Source organism: Microtus pennsylvanicus, chromosome 10 (genome assembly GCF_037038515.1).
Source record: "Microtus pennsylvanicus isolate mMicPen1 chromosome 10, mMicPen1.hap1, whole genome shotgun sequence".
NCBI lineage: Eukaryota > Metazoa > Chordata > Mammalia > Rodentia > Cricetidae > Microtus > Microtus pennsylvanicus.
In genome coordinates, this window is record NC_134588.1 from 90,894,529 (window position 1) to 90,917,684 (window position 23,156).

The 23,156-nt window shown below is 46.1% G+C and overlaps 1 protein-coding gene across 1 annotated transcript; it reads right to left on the reverse strand.

Annotated features, from left to right (window-relative positions):
• Positions 1-305: 305 nt before the first annotated feature.
• Pcp4l1 (Purkinje cell protein 4 like 1) lies at positions 306-23,012 on the reverse strand. The gene is made up of 3 exons (XM_075989079.1): positions 22,786-23,012; positions 2,252-2,306; positions 306-1,044 (listed from the first exon to the last, which is right to left on the reverse strand). The coding sequence occupies exons 1-3, from the start codon at positions 22,792-22,794 to the stop codon at positions 902-904; spliced, it is 207 nt and encodes a 68-aa protein (XP_075845194.1). The 5' UTR covers positions 22,795-23,012; the 3' UTR covers positions 306-901.
• Positions 23,013-23,156: the final 144 nt, after the last annotated feature.

The window sequence follows — 23,156 nt, forward strand, 5'->3', positions numbered from 1 at the left end:
GACTAGAGATGGGGAAGATTAAGAGGTAGGCAGATTAGCAATGGCCAGAAAGCCCCTCATGTAGTATTTATTTAACAATTAAATTTAACTTCTAGCTTCAGACATCTTTCCCTTCTCTACTTTTCTTTCCTTCCTAAATGTTTTCTGACCTATGGCCTCTAGGCCTTCTGCCATCTTTGACTCCTCTGATCTCAGACTGGACCATGAAGGAAGGTTTTCCTGTCTCTACCTGCTTTCCTTCCTTGGAAGGAATCTACTCAGCATGCACTAATTTATTAAGCTGCTTTTTTTGGGGGGGGGGTGCAGGGTTTTGTTTTTTTGGTTTGGTTTTTTTTTTTTTTTTGAGACAGGGTCTCTTTCTATGTAGCCCTGGCTGGCCTTGAACATACAGAGATTCCCCTGCCTCTACCTTCCAAGTTCTGGGACTAAAGGCATGCACCATCACATTCTGTAAGCTCCTTGATTTATGTCTGCCCAGGGGAAAGGACAGCTGCATTGTGGCTGAAACACAGGAGATGGGAGGGATGGTGCAGAAGGACCAGAAAGTGTTACCTGAAGCGTGAGTGCTGCATCTGGCAGAGTACACCTCCCCACCCTCAGCACTGCACCCTGAAGGCTTTCCCATCCTGCCCTTGACATTAGGGGCAGGGGAGGGTCAAACCTCAAAACCTTTTGTTCTCTGCAACGCACTGATCCACCCTTAGCCTAGTGACAATCAACTGGCATCTTCTCAAGTCCTGTGTCTCTACTACTGTGATGGCTTAAGAGAGCCTGAGAAAAGAATCTATAAAGGTTCAGCTTTCCTCTAGGAGAGGCCAGAGGGATAAAGGGACAAGACACGTGAGAGCCAGAGCTGTGGAGGGGAGAGAGGAAGTAGAAGGGTGAAGGGAAGGCTGGCCATTCAGGAACTGGAATCCTTTTTCTTTTTCTGGAATTGCCTGAACTTGCCCTGGATTGCAAGGGCAGCCTTCTCTGTCTCTGGAGCCGTCAGGTCAATGTCAATCTCCTCCTCCTCCTCAGCCTTCTTGATGCTGCCAGCCTTCCCTGTAGACAGAAGGAGACAGATTGATGAGTCAACCCAACCGATTCCACGTCTTTTCTCAAACCTCAAACCCAGCACCTAGAGTCCACTTAGAACTAGAGTCTTTGAGGTTCCCCCAGTCTGGAGATTACAGACAACTGATGATTCTAAAAGTTAGGGTGCTAGGCTTAGAATTAGCATAATTACCACCAGAAGTTTTGCTATCCTTGAATCAAATGACAAATGTCTTCTCTCATTACTTATTCCTAAATTCTATGGTTTAAATCCCAACGCACACACCCTTCAGTGTCTGATGGAGAACAGTGGCTTGGATTATCTGAGAAGTTTCTTTTTATCGCTCGATGTTTTATGGGGCTGGAGAAATGGCTCAGTGGCTAAGAGTCTTTAATGCTCTTGCAGGAGACCATGGTTACAGTCCCAGCACACACATCTGGTGGCTCACAACCACCTGTAATGCCAGTTCCAGGGGCTCTGAAGCCCTTGTGGCCTCTTTGGGCACCTTCAAGCGTGTGGTGAACATAAGCTCATACAGGCACACACACATACATAGAAAACATTTTAAATAAACAAATCTTTTAAAATATATCACTTTTTTTTTTCAGAATCTGTACGTGCCCCGTGTGTGGAGGTCAGAGGACAACTTGTGAGTGCCACTTCTTGTCTTCCATCGTGTGGGTCCTAGAGATTGAACGGAGGTCACCAGGCTTGGCAAATAAGCGCCTTTTCCCACGGAGCCACCTCGCTGGCCCTTTGTCACTTTACATGCCTTTTCTAACCTGTAGGGCCCGGTCTACCCTTGTTCCTGGGGTGCATCTTGAGGACACTTTCTGGTCAGCTAACTAAAGCATTCTGTTTGTTCCTGTGCTCCCCCTGCCCCACCTGGTGATTAGCTGTAGGGCATTTACTCCATCGTTGGTATGGTAATTTCCCACCTGCCTGGGCGGAAATCCTTGTGCAGCAGCTAGGTATATAAGGATTTCCCCAAGGTTGAATAAATGGCATTCGGCTGATCTCCTTTCGAATGACCCAGGTCTCTTTGTGTGTTCTTTCGATCTCCAGGCCCTTTCCCGACTCACGTACAGTACTGTGGCGCACGAACTGTACCGAGGGTGTAACACAAAATCGGGTGTTACACTAACCATTCACAGTTCTTGTATCATGTTTCTCCCTTCATTAGCTCTGCTAATGGCCTAGCCCAGCCTCACTTACCTTTTTCCTCAGGGTCAGATGCCTGGTTGGTCGCTGGGGGTGTTTTTGTGTTCAGCTGGAAGAGAAGAATCACAGTGTGAGAAATTCATGGAGGGATGAAGGCACCACTGTCCCAGATCTCTTATGCGCATTCAAGTTTTCCATGACCCGGCAGATTTCCCACATCTTTCAAAGAAGGAGGTTTTGAGATCAGATGAAAAAAATCATCAGCATTCATTCAATAAGCCCAGCATGATAGAGAGTGCTTGTAATCCCAACATTCACAAGACTGAGGCAGGAGGACTACCATGAATTCCAGACCAACTCGGGCCACGTAGCAAGCTACTTAATAAAAACTTTTTTCAAAAAGAATTAAATCAATGGATATTTATTGATGTCAGAGATTGTAGAGGACAAACCAGATAAAGTAACCTGCCTTCACAGAGCTCATTCGAGGGATATTGAGACAAACAAGGTAACTGTGGTGTAGATGGTAAAAAAGTAGCCAGGCGGTGGTGGCCCATGCCTTAAATCCCAGCACTGGGGAGGCAGAGATGGGAAGATCTCTGATTTTGAAGCCAGCCTGGTCTACAAAGTGAGTTTCAGTTCAGCCTCCAAAGCTACAGAGAAACCCTATCTCAGAAAAAAAAAAAAAAAAGATGGTTAAAAAGTACCAGAGAAGAGGGCAAGGTAGGGAAGTGATGACTGCTAGCTAAGGACAGAGGTACAGGCCTTTACACAATCATCAAGATAAATCTATCTGGTGAACTATGGGGTCATCATCATATGATGATGATGATGATGATGATGATGATGATGATGATATAGATGTACTGGGGATTGAATCCAGGGCCTCATGCACGCTACACCAGTGCTTTAACACTGAACTATATCACCAACCCTGGAAAAGTCTCTCTGAAAGGTGGCACTTGAGCAAGCAGCTATAGGAGATAAATTGGTAAAGATTGCAGAGATCCGTGGCAAGACCCTGGGGTCTTCGCCTCTTTGAAGACCATCAGGATCCAGGCACAGCTGAAGTGGAGAAAGGAAAGAAAGATGGATGGATAGAGACCTAGCTACGGGTGGGAGCAGATTATGTAGGGCCTTGGGGGAGACCTAGTAAGGGATTTCTTGGACTAGAAGTAAAAGCCATTTGCAGAACTCTGATTTGCACAAAAGGCAAATGAAAGAGGAAGCAGAAAGCCTGCGGGGAGGGCACAGGACTCCTGCAGTAAACCAAGCAAGAGAAGATAGATGGTAGCTTGAATCAAGAACAGTGGCAGTGGTGAGGTTTTGAGTACTATGTTCAAATTGCGACCAAGGTGACTTTAGTTGTATATGTGGTATTGGGAAAGAAGGAATTGATTCTCCTCCTGAGAAGGAGAATTGGCCTGAAAATTGAAAAGAAGGATTTCTCATCTCTTGCTACAGAGACGACAGCTAATAGTGTGGGTTTTAGGGACAGGATCAGGAGGTTTGTTTTTTTTTTTCCGTTTGTTTTTGTTTTTAAAACAAGTTTGGGATATCTTTTAATTATCCAAGAGGAGACTTTTCTTGTCATTTGCTTGCTTGTTTGACATGGGGTCACTATGCAGACAGGGTAGGCCTTGAAGTAATCCTCCTGCCTCTAGCCCTTCACCTCCCAAATTCTGGGATGACAAGTGTGCGCCGCAATGCCCGACTCTGGCATGTTTCTGTTGTTGTTTTGATAGTGATGGTTTAAGGAAGGATATAGCCCGTCGTGGCTCAGGAGGCCTGGCAGAAGGTGTGTGAGGAGGCTGATCACGTGGCAGCCTCTCTATCAGGTGTTTCAAGGATGAGTCTCCCTGTGGGGGAAATTGGGAGGGTCTGGCATCATTGTAAGCAGGACATTGGGCATTTAGACTAGGATCACAGTGATGAAGAGAGAGAGTATCAGCTGTTTTAAAAAAGTTTCGTGGGGCTGGAGAGATGGCTCAGAGGTTAAGAGCATTGCCTGCTCTTCCAAAGGTCCTGAGTTCAATTCCCAGCAACCACATGGTGGCTCACAACCATCTGTAATGAGGTCTGGTGCCCTCTTCTGGCCGGCAGACATACACACAGACAGACTATTGTATACATAATAAATAAATATTTTAAAAAAAATAAAAAAGTTTCGTGGTAACAAGTTAGATTGGCAGGTGTGATTCTGAGCACACAGAACTCTGTAAAAGAGCTTTCTCTTTAAAGACAGCAGAATGGAGCAATAGTTTGGGCTGGATATGAGGTTGTAGAAAGGAGCCTGTTACAGTAGCAGATCTGAATGCTGATGGGAATAATTTAGTGGAGAAGGAAAAATTGATGATGGAAGACAGAAAGGATAATTACCAGAGAGGTATCTCAAATGAGCAAGAAAGAAAAGGATATTCAGCACATAAGTGGAAGGGTTGGCTGTAGACAGGGTCCTAACACAGCATTAACAGAGAGGAACGAAAGCATGCAACGGATGCAAATTGGTGGCAGATATGGTGGGAATGTACAGATGATCTCTATCGAGTGTTCCCATTTTCTCAGTGAAACAAGGACAGCTGTCATCAGAGAGTTAAGGGTAAGATATGGAATATTATTTTAACTAGGCAAAGACGTGATACATTTGTTTATGTTGCATTTGTTTAACTAGGCAAATATGTGTAACATTTGTTTCGGCTGCATTTGTTTAGTTATGTAAAGATGTGTTACATTTGTTTTGCCTTGCCCTGGACTAAGGCACCTGATTGGGCTAATAAAAAGCTGAATGGCCAATAGCTAGGTAGTAGAGGAATAGGTGGGGCTAGGAGGCAGAGAAAAGAAAAGGAGGGAGAAAGAGAGGGAGCTACCTAGACAGGATTTCTCTATGTATCAGCCCTGGCTGTCCTGAAACTCACTCTGTAGACCAGGGTGGCCTCAGACTCACAGAGATCTGGGATTAAAGGCATGTGCCGCCACTGCCCAGCACCTCACTGAAATTTTATGTTAATATTTTTTTTAACTTTAAATTACTTTCTCATCTTTGTTTACTTATTTAGAAGCAGAGTTGGAGTTAATTTAAACAGTTGTAAGATGGCTCAAGAGGTAAAAGCACTTGACCAGCAAGCCTGCCTGACAACCCGAGGTCTAGTCTTGGAAACTCTGTCTCAAAAAAACCCAAACCAAAACAAAACAGTGAGTTATGGAGTGGGAGGATAGCTCAGTTACTAAAGTGTTAGCTTGTATGCACGAAGACTTGAGTTCAATACAAAGAAGCAGTGTAAAAACCCAGGCATGGTGGCACACATCTGCCATCCCAATACTGAAGGGGCAGAGACAGGTGGACCTCTGGGCTTGCTGAGAAGTGTCAAGTGTCAAGTCAACAAGAGACCCTGTCTCACCACCCATCCCAAAATAGGTGGATGTATTCAAAGAATGACACCCTTCCTGAGGGATCCCTCTGGCTTCTGTATGTACACACGCCATGTGCACATGCACACCCCACCATGTAACTAACACACACATGCTCACACAAATGATGATACACTGTATTTAGCATAGGAAAGTGTCTTTAAAAGTAGGTCATAGCCAGGTATGGAGATGCACACCTTTAATCCCAACACCCAGGAGGCAGAGGCAGGCAGGTCTCTATGAATTTGAAGCCATTCTGGTCTACAAAATGAGTTCCAAGCCAACCAGTGAAACACTGTCAAAAAAAAAAAGGTCATAAACCAGTACTGACTGGGCGAGGATTTATCTCAGTAGTAGAGTATATACTTAGCATGTTAGAGGCCCTGGTTTCTATTCTGAGAACCAAATAAACAACAATAAACTGATTGGTGATTTGACAAAGAATGGCCCCCATACACGTTTATATTTGAATGCTTAGAGAGTGGCATTAGGAGATGTGGCCTAGTTGGAGGAAGTGTGTTACTGGGGGTAGGTTTGGGGTTTCAAATGCTGGAGCCAGGTCCAGTGTCACCCTCTCTTCCTCCTGCCTTCAGATCTGGATGTAGAACTCTCAGCTCCTCCAGCACCATGTCTGCCTGGGTGCTGGCATGCTTCCCTCCATGACAATAATGGACTAACTAACCCTCTGGACTGTAACCCAGCTCTAACTAAATGCTTTCCTTTACAAGAGTTGCTGTGGTCATGATGTCTCTTCACAGCAATAGAAACCCTAACGAAGACACTGATAGAGTCTAATATTTTTTAAAGATAGTATTTGTTTACCTCTTATATCTTTTTTTTTAAAATCAGAGGATGGGTTTGGAGAGATAGCTTAGCCCAGGAAGTGCTCGCTGTGTGAGCTTGAGAACTTGAGTCCAATCCCGAGAAACCACATAAAAAAAAAAAAACAAAAGGCATAAGGAGAGACAGAAACAGGTGGATCTCTGGGGCTTTCACCTACCAGTGAGTCAGAGAGACCCTGACTCAAAAAAACAAAGTAGACAGAGCCTAAGAAATAATAGTCAAAGTTAGCCTGGAGCTTCAATATATAGGTATACTTATATGCTTTAGAACACACATACATACACATAGTGTATAAAAGAATAAGAATTTAGGGGCTGGAGAGATGGCTCAGTGGTTAAGAGCATTGTCTGCTCTTCCAAAGGTCCTGAGTTCGATTCCCAGCAACCACATGGTGGCTCACAACCATCTGTAATGGGGTCTGGTGCCCTCTTCTGGCCTGCAGGGATACAGACAGAATATTGTATACATAATAAATAAATAAATAAATAAATAAATAAATAAATATTTAAAAAAATAAGAATTTAAAATCTGAGGCTGCATATGCAGACACAAATGTATAATACCAACATCTGGGAGGCCAATGAATAAGGATTACAAATTCCAAGCCAACCTGAGCTACAGTAGTGGGGGGGGTATTTAAAAACACACCAAACCAGGCATGGCGGTACACACACTTAGTACCAGTACTTAGAAGGCAGAGGCAGGCAGATCTCTGTGAGTTTGAGACCAGTCTGGTCTACAAAATGAGTTCCAAAATAGCCAGGTCTGTTACACACAGCAACCCTGTCTCAAAAAAAAGGGGGGGGGGGCTAGAAAGAGAACTCAGCGGTTAAGAGCACTGGCTGCTCTTCCAGATGTCCTCAGTTCAATTTCCAGCAACCACATGGTGGCTCACAGCCATCTAAGGCATCCAGAGCATGCATAAAAAATACACACATAAATAAAAGTTTAAAAAAGAAGAAAAGACACCAGTCAAGATACTGAAACCCCAGGGAAGACCAGAAGAGCTTCATGGGAGGAATGATTATTTTTTGAAACTCTAGGATGACTGATCCAGTCATTCTTCTTTTTCTCTTTTTGGATTAATTAATTTTTACTTTATTTTTGCACACGATCAATGTCTCATCGGTCATACCTTACACTGTGCCGTACTGCTGTCACAAGAGGTTTTGCTCACGCTGTAAATGTACAGCATCGACCATGGGTAGTGAGAGATTGGCTGGCCAATGGTCAAGACATGAGAGTCATGGAGCAAGAGGCAAGTTCTATAGTTGCATGTTCTCTAACTTCAAACCTTACTTTTCCTCTTGGCCAGCAAATCTCTGTTATCCTGGCTTTAACCATTATCCCTCTGTCTGACTCCAAGCTTATAGCCTTAACCCATCAAAACTTCCCCTTCCTCCCAACTTCTCCTTTTTAAAAATAAAAAATTGGAGCCCCATGCTAAATATCTCCCCTACGGGGATTTTGTGATGATTTTAATGAGAAATGTTCCCTAAAGTGTTGAATACTTTATATGTATTGTCCCTGCACGTGTTGCCTAGTTTTATGTCAACTTGACACAAGGTAGAGTCCTTTTTTTCTTTTTCTGAGACAGGGCTTCCCTGTGTAGCCCTGGCTGTTCTTGAACTCACTCTGCAGAGGAGGCTGGCCTTGAACTCAGAGATCTGCCTGCCTCTGCCCTAGAGTGCTGAGATCAAAGGCACGTGCCACCAACTTCCGGCAAGGTAGAATTCTTTTAGAAGAGGGAACCTCAATTGAGAAGATGCCCCCGCCAGATCATCTGGGCAAGTCTACGATACATTTTCTTCATGTGAGGGGACCCAGCTCATTGTGGTCAGTGCTATCCCTGGGCTGGTAGTTGTGTGAACTGTAAGAACACAAGCTGACAAGTCATGAGGAGCGAGTCAGTAAGCAGCACTCCTCCATGGCCTCTGCATCAGCTCCTGCTTCCAGTTTTCTGCATTGACTTCTCTGGATGATGGACTACAAGCTGCCACATGAAATAAACCCTTACCCCCAGAAGTTACTTTTGGTCATGCTGCTTGAGGCAGTTTGAAAGAAAATGGCCTCCAAAGGGAGTAGCACTATTAGGAGGTGTGACATTGTTGGAGTGGGTGTAACCTTGTTGGAGGAAGCGTGTCACTGTGGAAATGGGCTTTGAGGTCTCATATTTGCTCAAGCCACACAGAGAGAGAGAGTTTACTTCCTGTTACCTCTGAATCAAAATGTAAAATTCTCCAGCACCATGTCTGCCTGCATGCCGCCGAACTCCCAGCTGCCATGCTCCCTGCCATGATGATAATGGACTAAACCTCTGAAACTGTAAGGTGCCACCTCAATTAAATGTTTTCCTTTATAAGAGTTTCCATGGTCATGGTGTCTCTTCACAGCAATAGAAACCGGAACTAAGACAGTGCTTTATCACACACCAGTAGAAACCCTAACTACGACACTGTATTTGTTACTTTTTTATTGCTGCAATAAGACATTGTGACTAAGAAGAGTAATAACAGAAAGCATTTAATAGGGCTTACGGTTCCAGTGTTGAAGTCCATGATGGCAGGGTGAAGCCATGGCAGCAGGAACAGCTAAGGGCTCACATCTCAAACCAAATCACAATCAGGAGGCAGAGACACTAGCCATCCCCAGTGACACACCTCCTCCAGGCCACACCTCCTAGTCCTTCCCAAACAGTTCCACCAACTCAGAACTAAGTATCAAACCTAAGAGCCTCTGGGAGCCATTCTCATTCAAGCCATACAGTTACAGATGGTGACGCTGGTGGGACTCAAGAAGTGCCGGCTTGTGGAGGTTAGCATGTCACTTGGAGGCAGGCTGACTGTGAGAGTTTAAAGGCCTAACACCATTTTCTAGTTTATTCTCTGTAGTAATAAGGGCGGCGGGGCTGCGTCCCCAACACCCCAGCCGCCTGCTCGGCTAGCTTATGCCCCGAAATAATTACACAGACACTATATTCATTTAATCACTGCTTGGCCCTTTAGCTCTGGCCCTTACTGGCTAATTCTGATATACCGATCAACCCATCTCTAATAATCTGTGAGCACCGGTCTTACCGGGAAGATTCTAGGTCAGAGCTTCATCGCGTGTGTCTGCCCAGGAGCGGGGCATGGTGTCTCTCTGAGGCGTCTGCTCCGGAGAGGAGAGCTGTGGAGTCTGAGCTCACTTCCTCTTCCTCCCGGCATTCTGTTCTGTTTACTCCACCTACCTATGTCCTAACCAATAAAATGGGCCAAGGCAGTTCCTTTATTAGCCAATGACCTTCCTCCATCGTTGTCCCTACATTGTGCTCCTGATTTAAACCATGAGCCCTCAGCCTCTGCTCTCAGCATTCAATCCCTGACACAAACGGCCTCCACTTCACTATCATGGACTCCAGCCCTCTGGAAACATAAGCCCAAATAAACTCTTCTATAAGTTGTCTTGGTAGTAACTAACACAAGCTGTTTCCTTCTCGTGTCAGTTGATCTTGAGCCAAATTCTCTAAGCAAGAAATGTGTCAGGGCTGAACCACACAGGCTGCCATGTTTGTCCATATGCCAGCGTTCCTCTTTCCTGAGCCTGGCCTGGCCTCGGAATAGAGTGGTGGCTGTGATCTGGCTCCCTAGGGGTTCCCAGCTCCATTTGGGTTATATTTATGAAAGGTCATAATGTAAGATCAAGAGTTTCCATTGAGGAGGCCAGAAAGGGGTACGGTAAGGTCCCCACTGCTCCCAGCGCCCCGTGAAATCTCCCTCACACCATCAGCTGAAAAGTGCTAGAGGCTCTTCTTCCTGCCCCTCCTCTCTCCATTCTTTCTGGACAGCTCTCAAAATAGCTGCTTGTGGGCACTGTGTTTCTAGATTTAGCTGTTTGTGACTTGTTGGGGGTAGGGCCAGTTGGACTAGCCTCTATATGGTACTGGGCTTGCTCACAGGTCCCTGTCCTCTACGTCAGTGTTCTGGGCTGTTTTCTAGAAAGTCATCGGTTTTAGATGGATGAGGGTGGTCTGGTACATGTATGGGAGACATCAGACTCCATACTTCAAGTTCATCCGGGGCTCTAGGAGAAAACCCCTTACAAACACCTCTCTCTCCAAAGGAGCAATGTCAACTCAAGGGCCGCAACAGATCTGCGAATCTCAGCCTCTTCTTAGACCCTCCTTCCTGGCAGGTGTGGATCATAAACCTCTGAGCTTCTGCTGCTTTCTGGTCAGAAATAGCAATGGTAAATGGTTTAGCAACGTCTTTATTCTTCTTACAGGATCCAACAGGGAGAGCTGGCAGAAATCAAGGACTTGGGAATGTTACCTTACCTTGTTAATTATTACCACATAGATAATATTACTAACCTTTTTGTTTGTTTGTTGGTTGGTTTTGTTTGTTAGTTTTTTTTTTTCAAGACAGGGTTTCTCTGTGTAACAGTTCTGGCTTGCTCTGTGGATCTCCTGGAACTCACTCTACAGACCAGGCTGGCCTTGAACTCACAGAGATCCACCTGTCTCTTCCTCCCCAAGTGCTGGGATTAAAGGCGTGCGCCATACAACTAGAGTCCAGGCTCTTGAACATTATGTTATGTGACAACTAAAGTATGCATATGTGCGCACATATGCCTTCACCCGCATGAACTTGAGGAAGAAGTTTAACATGAACAACTTGACCATTCAGATTATCCCATACAGCACAGCAATCCCCAGGCAGGAAGGAAGATCTCAGGAATCATGACCTAATTCTATACCCACAGTTAAGCAGCTGACTCCAAAGTCTAGCTTTTCAATTGCACATCCAAAACACCTTTTTCACATCTGTTCCACGGGGAACGCTGGGGAGCTGCAACCTGCCTCCTCCTTACGGTGCCATCTTCCACGCCCTGTGAGGACTTCATCCCTGTCCAATGCATACCCACTCAGGTTCCTGCTCTGACCTGACCATCCAGCTTACTCCCCTCCCCCTGCCCCCTGCCATGCTTGCTATGTGGATCTCTTGACACATCAAACTGACCTCCAGGGACTAGTCCTGGCCCTTCCGAGTGAGTCTGAGACTTACATGTGCAAGATCACCCCACTCTTTTCCACAGCAAATGACTCCCTTGCTTACATTCAAAACCGTTATTCCAGTTCTAGCAAGCCCGGAGCTTGGTTCAGTTCGGTGTCATTGCCCACACAGGACCAATTGTTTCGCACTCCTCAGTACCAGACACTAATTAGCAACTGTGAAGCCCATCAACTCCTGCCTTCCCTAGAGAGCCCTAGTTCCTTTCCTTGCCTACCTTCTTGTATTCCTCTCCGCCACTCTCTCCTTTGGGCCTGATGTATTCCAGCAATGTTCCATTCCATCATCTTGGCAGTAGGTGCCAATTCCCATGAGCATCCTTTTGTTTTCTCTGCAGCTCCAAGTTGTGGACTCTCCCCTCCCATGTGGGCTGGGGCATAGAAGATGAAAGGCCTGCTGGGTTAGGGAACTTTTTTCTTTAGGCTTTAAGATGCAGATCAGGACCAATCTTCTCTTTCTCTAGTATTTCTCTCCTATAAGCTTTCTACCCTTTTTAGTTCTTCCAATTCCAGTAGAGGAAAACATATACTTTGCCCATCTCTACCTTCCCAGAACTTTTGTCAGCATCCAGATGATGTCCGGTCCCATCTGAGCTCCCAGCTCATCCCTCTTTCTCTTCTAGGAATCAGGACAATCAGTTCCTTTTACTCTCAAACATAAACACTCCCTTTCTCCCCTGCCTGTTCCCCTGCTTTGATGTGAATTCCTTTTCCGAGCACCATTAGAATGAAAAGAAGCAGGGTGGGCCTGGGATCAAGGTCTGAGGAACAATACTATTAAAAGGATAGGGAAGATCATTATGGTAAGAGAAATAAACCAGACTCAGAAAGATGAATAGCAGGTTTCTTTCACATGCAGACTCTAGACGGGAGGGAGTGTGTATGTCTTGGGCGATGAGCAAGATGAAAATAGAAAGGGGACCGTGAAGGGGAGGAAGCGATCTTAAGGGAGAGTAGAAAATGATGGAATACAAGTGACAGGAGCAGAAGGGGAGACGCTGGGACAGGAAGGGGAGGAGGGATCTTCTTTCCAACAAACAGTAAGGGAACAACTGGACAGTCGTTTGCAAAACCAAAGAAGCCCACCTCAAACTATATTTGCACCTTCCAGAAATGCCCTACAAACAGACATGGGACCTAAACATTGAAGAAGCAGAGACAGGAAGACTGACGCAAGTTTAAGATCACGGTCTACGCAGCACTGCAGGGCTGCCAGCAGCACAGAGAAATCCTTGTCTCAAAGCTAAGCGTGGTGGCGCTCACGTTTAATCCCAGCACTCAGGAGGCAGAGGCAGGTGGATCTCTGCAAGTTTGAGGCCAGCCTGGTCTACAGAGTGAGTTCCAGGACAGCCAGGGCTGTTCCATAGAGAAACCCTGTCTTGAAAAACAAACAGGAAGAAAAGAAAGAAAGAAATCCTGCCTCAACAAGACAGCAGTAGCTACAAGTAAGTGTAAATTTTTAAAATAAAGCATAGGGAGAAAGTTTTTGCAACTTTAGGTTAAAAATAATTTCTTAGATATAACAAAAGCAAAACGCATAGAAAAACATTATAAACTGAATTTTTCCTAAGAGAGGAAAGGGGCAAGCTACAGGCAGAAAGAAAATACTTACAAATCCCATATCTGATAAAGAATTTGTATTCAGAGACTTTTTTCATTGTTTGGTTTGGGGTTTGTTGCTTTTTTTGAAACATGGCCTTACACTGTGTAGCTGAAGCTGACCTAGAATTCACTAGGTGGCCCTGGCTTATATCAAACTCATAGCAATCCTCCTTAACCTTTTAAGTGCTGGGTCTGTAGGCATGATTCACCATAGAGTAGGCTTTAAAACAAATTTTTAAGAATTTCTTATTAGAACTAGAGAGATGACTCAGTAGTTAGGAATACTTGCTGCTAAAACAGAGGACCAAGTTTGATTCCCAGAACCCACATCCTGGCTCACAACCACCGGCAACTCCATTTCTGGGGAGTATAGTGCCTTCTTTTGGCTTTCTTGGACACCACTCAAGCTCATGGTTCACTTGCATACGCACAAGCAAAACCCTTATATACACATAAAAATAAATCTTAAAGGAGGTGGGGGAGGCTGGAGAGATTGCTCAGTGGTTAAGAGTCTTGCTGCAGCCAGGTGCCTCGGAGCACGCTTTTAATCTCAGCATTCAGGAGGCAGAGTTATGTTCGCAGAGGCTGCTTGTTCATTCCCGGCTGCCCAGAACCAAAGTAATCACACAGAAACTATATTATTTGCAATACCGTTTAGCCAATAGCTTAAGCGTATTTCTAGCTAGCTCTTATATCCTAAACTAACCCATCTCCATTAATCTGTGCATCACCACGAGGTCATGGCCTACCAGCAAAGTTCCCAGCTGGAGGCTCATCTCTTTCTTCTAGTGGGGGCTACATGGCTTCTCTCTGACTCCACCTACTTTCTCTATATATCTCTTTCAGTCTGGCTTTACTCTGTTAAGCCATTGGCCAAAATCATCTTATTTGGGGCTGGAGAGATGGCTCAGAGGTTAAGAGCATTGCCTGCTCTTCCAAAGGTCCTGAGTTCAATTCCCAGCAACCACATGGTGCCTCACAACCATCTGTAATGGGGTCTGGTGCCCTCTTCTGGCCTGCAGGCATACACACAGACAGAATATTGTATACATAATAAATAAATAAATAAATCATCTTATTTATTAACCAATGGCAATAAAACACATTCACAGCATACATCACCTCCCACATCAGAGTTAGGCATATCTCTGAGAGTTCAAGGCCAGCCTGGTCTACATAGTAAGTTCCAGGACAGCCAAAGCTACATAATAGAGAGACCCTTGATTAAGAAAAAGAAAATGAGAAAAGAAAAAGAAAAGAAGAAAAAAAGGGCACTGATTGCCAATTCCTGGGACACCCAACCCCCACCCCAAGGGAAAAAATTAAAACCCAAGAACAAAAACAAACAAACAAAAACCCAAAAGATAATGTGTTCAAGCATAGTATAGCATGCCTGTAATCTCAGCACTGGGGAGGCTGAGTCAAGAAGATCATGAGTTCAAAGCCAACATGAACTATATAATGAAACTGTGTCTTTAAAAAAAGAAATAAAACACAAAAAGAAAAAAAGAAAACAAAATCCAAAAATAATTATATGAGCCAGCATTGTCTTGCTTAGCTGCTCCTTCCCAGCTGCCACTATTGAGGAGTAGGTACCCCATAGCTCAGTGTTGTACAGAACTAACTCACCCTGACCCCTTCCCTTGTATCTTTTCTTCCTTTGTCGCTTTCCCTTTTAGTGGTGTTACCACAGCAACCATTATCACCAGAAGGGGAAGACAGGGTCACCCCCCACACACACCCCTTTTCCAAGCAGCATGTTAAACCGGTTTGGGGAAGGGTAAACTCTTCAGCTTTCTCTGTACTCTTCACACTCCGAGGCTCTTTAAAGCGGGAACGCGGCCGGTTTAAAAGCAGCGATCCTCAGAAGCGAGCATCAGTCCATTGTACCCGGGCCAACTGCACCCTGCATTTGCATGACATGACTTGGGTGCTGTGCAGATGGAAATACAATCACGTAACTTCGACGAGCAGCCACGGATACCCACAGTTCTGTCTCTGTAGACCAGGGCAGAGAAACCCAAAAAGAACTTAAAGCCGGAAAAAAATTCTAAATAATAAGCTTGAAAAGAGCCCCGCCTTTTGTTTTTGTATTGTCCTGAATCTGAGACTTCACCAACTCCATTTTCAGGAAGAAAAGGGGATCTGAAGTCAGTGGATGTTTTAAAGGGGGCACGAGTTAGTGGATCTTTTTCCAGGCGGTGGTAAGAGACTTTGTTCCTCCCCGCCCACCGGGGTGTGTCTGTGAGTGCTGAAAGTGTCCTCCACCAGGGTTAAAGGAAAGTCACGGTTACAGGCCCGGACAGAAGCCGCCGGGATCCCGTGCCCCGGCGCGACCCCGGACTGCTGTTTTTGGAGTACTGTTGGAAGTGTTTCAACTCTTCCAGCGCAGCAACCAGCTGCAGTCCTCCGACTGCTTTAGAAAGATTTGCTCAAGGTCACCCTCAAGATAATAACAGAAAAAGAACTGGGAACCTGTACTCTAGGTTCTACAGATGCACATTCCTCTCCTCATACAGAAAATATAGGCCACGTGACTGGTATCTCAGACGCCTTTTACCCTAAACAGCCCCAGTCCCCTTGTTTGTCCCTCTCCCTTTAGCCACCCCACCCTGTTTCCTGGAATAGTCCCCTGGTTTGTACCTCTCCCCTCAGCCACCCCACTGTTTCCTGGAATAGCAGTACCCCCCACTAGAGTCAAGGGCAGAATTCCCTGCCCATGCCAAATCATGATATGCAGTGAATCAACAGCCCCTGCCCATTCCTCCCAGCCAGGGCTGCTACGGTTTAATAAGTGGTTATTTGTGGCACTCTGCACACAGCTTGGCGTTGTGCCTTTACCCCATACTGAGGACTAGGGGATGGGGGAGAGAGAGAGGGAGTAATGCCAAAGCTTCATTTATTACTATAATCTTCAATGTGCATCCCACCCATGGTGTTGAAGTTCTAAAATAACCGTATTAATCCCCCCCACAGCCTACAAAGCAAACACTCAGCTGGAGGGCTTTGTGTGGGAGGGAGGCAGCACTGAGCACAATAGAAGGGTAAATGGCACCGCTTCCCCTGGGAGGAGGTTGGGGACCAGGTGAGAAAGCCTTCAGGGCTCACCCAGTGGGAAGCAGAAATCAGCCACTGAGTTGATGCTCATCCCTGTGGTTGCTCACCCCTGTAAGCTCAGTAGTCAGGAGGCTGAGCCAGGAGCATCTCTGAGTTTGAGGCTAGTCTGAGCCAATAAGCCTGGACCAGCCTGGGCTAGCAATGCAGGAAGGAAGGGAAGAAGGCAGGGAGGATAAAGGGAAGGAGGGAGGGAACGAGGCTTGGGCAAGCCTGATCAGTGAGAAGATCACAGGTCTAAATCCATTGTCTTGCTTTTGTTGCTGTTTTAGGTTTTGGTGTTGTTTCTGTGTCTTGAGCCAGGGTCTCATGTAGCTCAGGCTGATTTTGAACTCTGTATGTACTGAACTGCTGATCTTGCTAACTATCACCTCCTAAGTACTAGGATTACAGGTACACACCACCATACCTATCCGCAGAGTCTAGGCTTTTATGCATTTATTTAAAGGAACTTTGAAGGAATGAAGATTTTGTGCAAAAAGGGGGGGGCATTTGATGTTTTGTTTACTCTTCCTCATTTTCATATTCTTTCCTATCTGTATCCATAAATTCTTATGTAACACAGCCAGGACTCAAACTCACTACCTGGGGAGGATCTTTTCCAACTTCGGATTGCCCTGCCTCTAACTTGGGAGTGCTAGGATTACAGGATCCCATTTTATGCAGTACTGGAGAGAAAACGGAGGGTTTTGTCCATGTTAGGCAAGCAATCCACCACCCGAGCCACAGCCTTAGTCTTTGTTGGTTTATTCATATGTGTTCTGATGGAGGATCTCCCCTCAGACCTGAGACCAGTACTGAGCTGGCTACATAGCCCAGGGGGCTCAAACTAACCATCCTCCTGCTAGGAAAAGAAAGCCTCACCACAGTGTGGCACTGCCAGGGAGGGATCAGGAGGTGTGGCCTTGCTGGAGGAAGGGTGTCACTGGGGGTGGGCTTTGAGGTTTCAAAAAGCTTACACTAGGCCCAGCATGGCACTCTCCCTTTCTCTCTCCCCCCCTCGTGTGTGTGTGTGTGTGTGTCTGTCTCTGTCTCTCTGTCTCTGTCTCTCTGTCTCTGTCTCTCTCTCGTGTGTGTGTGTGTGTGTGTGTGTGTGTGTGTGTGTGTGTGTGTGTGTGTTTATGGATCGGGATGTAGCTCTCAGTTACTGCTCTATCACCTACCTGTGTGTCACCATGCTCTCTGCCGTGATGATAATGAACTAAACTTCTGAAACTGTAAGTCAGACCCCAATTAAATGTTTTCACTTAGAAAAGTTGCCTTGGCCAGAGTATCATTACAGCAACAGTGACTAAGACATTTAGTGTTCTACCAAAATACCCTATTGATAAATACAGAGGTGTTATGGGTCCAAAACGTCTTTCTATCTTCTTTCTCAGCCCTTATTAAATCACACTGTTTCTGTTGCTTATAAAATATCTATAATATATTAATTAAAAATTAAGCCCGGTAGTGGTGATGTACACCTCTGGTCCCAGCACTGGGGAGGCAGAAGCAGGAATATCTCTGTGAGTTCAAGGCTAGCCTGGTCTACAAATCAAGTTCCAGGACAGCTGGAGCTGTTACATGGAAAAACCCTGTCTCAGAAGAAGAAGAAGTTACAGACAGGTCCTGGTAATGTAGTTCAGTTGGTAGAGGGCTTGCCTAGCATGCAAGAAGCCCTGGGTTTTATTCCCAGGGCTGCATAAAATCTGACTTAGTGGTGCATCCTCATAATCTCAGTACTAGGGAAGTGGAAGCTGGAGGATCAGAAGTTCAATGTCATCTTTGATCACACAGGAAGTTTGAGACCAGCCTGGGCTATAATAGACCTTGTCTCAGGGAAAGAGGGAGAGAGAGAGAGAGAGAGAGAGAGAGAGAGAGAGAGAGAGAACACTACACTATAGGTTGGCAGGGTGACACATTCCTGCAGTCTCAATACTTGGGAGTCAAAGAGGATAGAAAGTTCCAGACCAGCCTGAGCTACATAGTGGGATCCTGTGTCAGACACCAAGGGAAGTGGGGGAGCAAAAGTAAAATTGTAAGATTAAGGCAAGTAAGGGCAACCTAATATGAGCCTGTCTCAAAATAACATACAAAAAAAGCTGGGTATGATGATGAATGCTTGTAATCTCACCATTTGGGAGGTAGAGGCCATTATGTGAGGAGGTTATGGTAGAAGTATATGTCTACATAAATAAATTAATTAAAAATGACAATTTAAAGGGAAAAGATAGCTTAGTGATAAAGTATTTGCTCTGAGCTCAATCTCCAGTGCCATACTTTTTTTTTTTTTTTTTGGTTTTTCGAGACAGGGTTTCTCTGTAGCTTTGGAGCCTATCCTAGAACTTGCTCTTGTAAACCAAGCTGGCCTCGAACTCACAGAGATACTCCTGCCTCTGCCTCCCGACTGCTGGGATTAAAGGCGTGCACCACCACCGCCCGGCTCAGTGCCGTGCTTTTTAAAACTCTGCATGTGAATCAGATTCCTCCAGATTCAACAGAGTAAACAGTTAAAAGAGTCCTGAAGAAAATTCATTTGGAAAGAGGCAGCAGCAGTAATGTGCCCTGGCCTTTTAGTACTGCACAAACTCAATGAGATTTTGGCTCAGGTTCTTCACCTGTAAAATAAGATCGGGCCAGATGATCTTTAGAGCTCTTCAGCAAATCTAAAACTCTGGCACTATACAGTCTAGATATTTCATATTGGGGTTATCCTGTAGAAGATATACCCAACTTTCTACTTTGAAGAATTTTTGCGAAACAAAGTTTCATTTTTCTATGATGAACCAGACTTACAAAAAACGATTTAGAAATTTAGAAAAGTAGAACATAAAAAAAAAAGTAAGCATCCACAGAATCAACAGTTTGAAAAGAGAGCTGTTGGTTTATTTTCTTCCCCTTAGCCAGGATTACAGTCTGTATACGTCCATTGTTAGGACCCCCCACAGACGGGCAAGAGAGATGCATCAGACACACCCACCACACCCCTATGGCAGATGGGCAGGAGAGACGCATCAGACACACCCACCACACCCCCCATGGTCACATGCCCCACAGAAACGACATTCTGTGAGATGGTGGCTGCCATTTGGGAGAATGAGTCATCTTTAGACGCCTGCCCCCCCCCCATCACAAGATGAGAAAAACCATCAACTCCTTACCACCAGAAATTCTTATTCAAGCCGCTAAAGCCGGCAACCTAAATGGGTGAGCAAAAAAAGGACGAACAAAGTTGTGAACCAAATTCTGGTTTCCCTGTTTTGAAATACAGATTTTAAAAAATTCTAATAGTAAGTAGCCGGTCCTATGCTGTTTGTTCAACTTAACCATATTAATAATAAACCATCAATGAGAGAGAGAGAGAGAGAGAGAGAGAGAGAGAGAGAGAGAGAGAGAGAGAGAGGAGAGAGAGAGAGAGAGAGAGAGAGAGAAATAAATTTGGATGACAGGCTCCCTAACAATTGGCTCACAGAAGATGCTCTAATTGATGCCCTTTGTGAGGAAGGTTGCAGGTGAAGATGTGCAAGGCCGGGAGTGGGATGAGCGCGAGGCAATCCCTAAAGAGCAATATCTGTTTCCGTTAGGTAAGAACACAAGTTCTCTCCTAATGATCTAGAGGATCTGTCCCTTGTTCTGACCCCTGCCAGCTAAAACTCAGGTGAGGAACTGTGGGGGATTGTCATCGTGGCTCCCATTTCAGGAGAGTGACTGCTGGACCAGAGGATTCTTCCAGTTAAGTTTCTCACAGATGAGAAAATGCAACATGCAAAACCCTGCAGTTCTGTTCCGTGCAGCCAGTTATGCTGCATAAAAAGGGATTAGAGGAAAGAGCCCCAGGGGACTGATGGATTTCCTATAGCCAAGCTTCACAGGAACCAGGGGAAAGTTATTAAACGACAGGAGACAGACTATGATTCACAGCAATCAAGTCCTGCCTCCAGCTGTGAACACAGATGAGCTGGCGATGGTCCCCGCAGCTCCTCAGCACAGGAGCGTGGAGACACAGGGAAACGCTCTGCTGCAGTACTGAGTGACAGCAGAGAGCCACCAAGGGGAAACAGAGCGAGCAGTCCTGCTCAGCAGCTCTACCGGGACCCTCACACTTCCAGTCGCCCTGGTCAAGAGTCCCCACCCCACCACCTCTAGTCGTTCCTCAGTTGAAATGTGAATCTCTTAAACACATCCCCAATCCCATTTTGTGCAGTGTCTCTGAAGCAAGGAAATAAGCAGGTGGGGGAGGTGAAACTTACATAAGATTCAGGGTACACGGCTTTCCTGGCCTGGGCACATCAACTTGATGGAGAAGTAAAGCCCTTTGGAGTCTCCCCAGAGCTCCAGAGCTCTGGGCAACACTTCCGCTTTTATCAGAGTTTTTTTTTTTTTTTTTTTTTTTTTACAAGAGGAAGAAAACAGACTGGTTCTTAGACTGTGGGGAAACAGAGATCCCCCCTTGGGGCTCTGATTTCAAAACAGCTGGTCTCTGTGTACACCCAGGTGGCTGCCTCTGGATATTATAAATAATCATCCCTGAAGCAAGGCTCCTCTCTGCAATAGGAGGCAACTTGGATGGCTAAATTGCTAGCTGGAACCGTTTTTCTCTGACAGCTTAGGAGGCTGGGCAGTCTTACATATAGAGTCCCCACCAAAGGATCCCACTTTTTTCCTGCAGAGTCCCTAATTAAGGCTAGCCAAATTCAGCTGCTGTCTAAGAGTGGCCCCAAGGTATGACTTCCCCGAGCACACCCCAGATTGTTCTCCTTACCGTACAACACCACTGTTGCACCCCTAAAGATCCCTTTCAAAGCCCTCTAATGCCTGTCCTACCCAGGGGCCATGTGTCTCTCCTCATATGCACAAACTAACCACAGACCATGTCAGCAGAGCCTCAGATAAACTCCCAAGGGGGATGGCTTGGATTCAAATGGTCAGATTTAGAAGCACGATGGTGGGAGGAGTGGTTTGAGCCCTAGACCTTGGTTCCAAGGGGGTGGGGGGAGAAAAAAGCCCTTCTTCTCTTGGGAGAGCTAAAAAGCCAGAGAAAGTCACTCCTTTTATTTTTATGATTATTTTCTTTCTGCAAGATTGCCACAGTCACAGTCACAACAAGCTGAGGTACGTGGAAGCTACTGTCTTTCCTCTGCAGCCCACCAGACTCGCTGGATTTCCCAGGATAAACTCCGTGGACATGGCAACCAAGACAACATAGCAGCTGGCACTAATTGACACCCTAGGTGATAACTTTTGGTAGGAGTCAGCAGAACTACTGAAAATATTCTTCTTTCCTATCTAAACTGGGGCCCAGGCTGCAGGGAATTCTCTCTGTCTCTCTGCCTCTGTGTGTGTGTGTCTCTGTTTCTCTCTCTCTCTGCCTCTCTCGCTCTCCCCTCCATATCTCTCTCTTCCTGCATCTCTCTCTCTCTTTCTCTCTGCCCTCCCCCATTTCTCTCTCCTCTCGCTGGAGATTGAATCCAGAACTTCACTCATACTAGAGGCCAGTGCTCTATCACCAAGCGATCTTAGGAATTCTTATGCTGGTCTCTGCAGCTAACTTGAAACACACACACAGACACACAGACACACAGACACACACACACACACACACCCCACAATCACTAATCCAGACTCTAGATTGAATGCCTATTCAGAGCCAGGTAGTACTTAAAGTTTTTTGCACATATAATTTAATCTTTTAGAACAACCAGAATTACCTTCGTTTTACAGAGAAAAAGTAGAAGCCCAGAAAAATTCTGTGATGCTCCTAAGGCTTCATACTGAGTAAGTAGCAGAACAAGGGACTAGTGGATTCCTGAGAAACAGATTGAACACAAGGACATGCTCACTAGGAAAGAGGGCACAGAATGAAAGCATGAGATGCTACTGCTCATACCAACCAACATCACCCAGGGACGACAATCCTCGTCGTAATATGAGGATGTGCCCGGGGTGCCACAAATCACGTCAGACAATAGGACAGGTCTTCTCAAAGTCTTACCATGGACAGTGTTCTTTGAAATGAGTCAACCAATTAAAAGGACTGGGTTGGCTCTGGTTGAACATCAGAGAACCTGTCCGAAGACTTCGAGATGTAGCAGGCGCTGAAGATGGAGGTCTACTCTGTAAGGGATCATCTCCCCAGGGATTGGACTTGCTTCTACCCCAATGCTCATGGGAGGCAGGACAGGTACCCCAATGTTCCTCACTGAATGAGTGAAAAGGGCCAGGGATGGAGCTCTTGGCTGCTGCTTATGGAGAACAACACAATGCTAGGGTAGGCTGGACAGAACCGAAGTGAGGACAGTAAGGAAAACCATGGTAACCTCGGAGCAATAAGATAGATGCGGAGAACTAGCACCCCAAGAGACAGCTTATCACCCTGAGAGCTCAGTTCCCGCCTACAGCTGACTCCAGTCACCCCCTCCCCAAAGCATTGTCGACAGTTGGTAGGCTAAAAGCATCCCCTTTCCAGTAGCTTCAGGAAGACGGGCGATTGGGAACTGTCCTAGAGGGGCAGTGGCGTCCACCCAGAGAGTACCCCTCGCCTCCCGGGGACCTGGAGCCGCAGCCTCCTATCCGGTGCGGCACGGCTCACCTCGCTCATCCCGGCGGCCGGACGGGGCGTGGCAGGCGCAGGTGAGGCGAAGGGTCCTCGGGGGATGCGGGGACCGTGGCCGAGAGTTGCCGGGCTCCGGGGCAGGCGCCCTAGCGGGCTTGAAGGAGTAAGTGCGCGCCTCGAGCGGCTGCTTCGTGCTGCCCTGGGCGCTCTGGCTGAAGCTCTGCTAAAGGGACCCCTTCTGACCAGGTCCTGTCAGCAGCTCCGCGCGCCTTGACCGGCCCCATCTTTTATAGTGAGCTCCGGTCCCCGCCTCCAGCCCAACCAATAGAAACTCTGCCTACCGCAGACTGACAGCTCCTAGAACCCAGTGGTGGCAGACTCAGAAATCTGCTGCATTTCCAAACTAG

Excerpts from the sequence above, each read along its gene's own strand:
- Pcp4l1 (XM_075989079.1), bottom strand. Across the intron at positions 1,045-2,251 it reads ATCTGACCCTGAGGAAAAAG|GGAAGGCTGGCAGCATCAAG; the intron begins GTAAGTGAGGCT and ends TTCTGTCTACAG.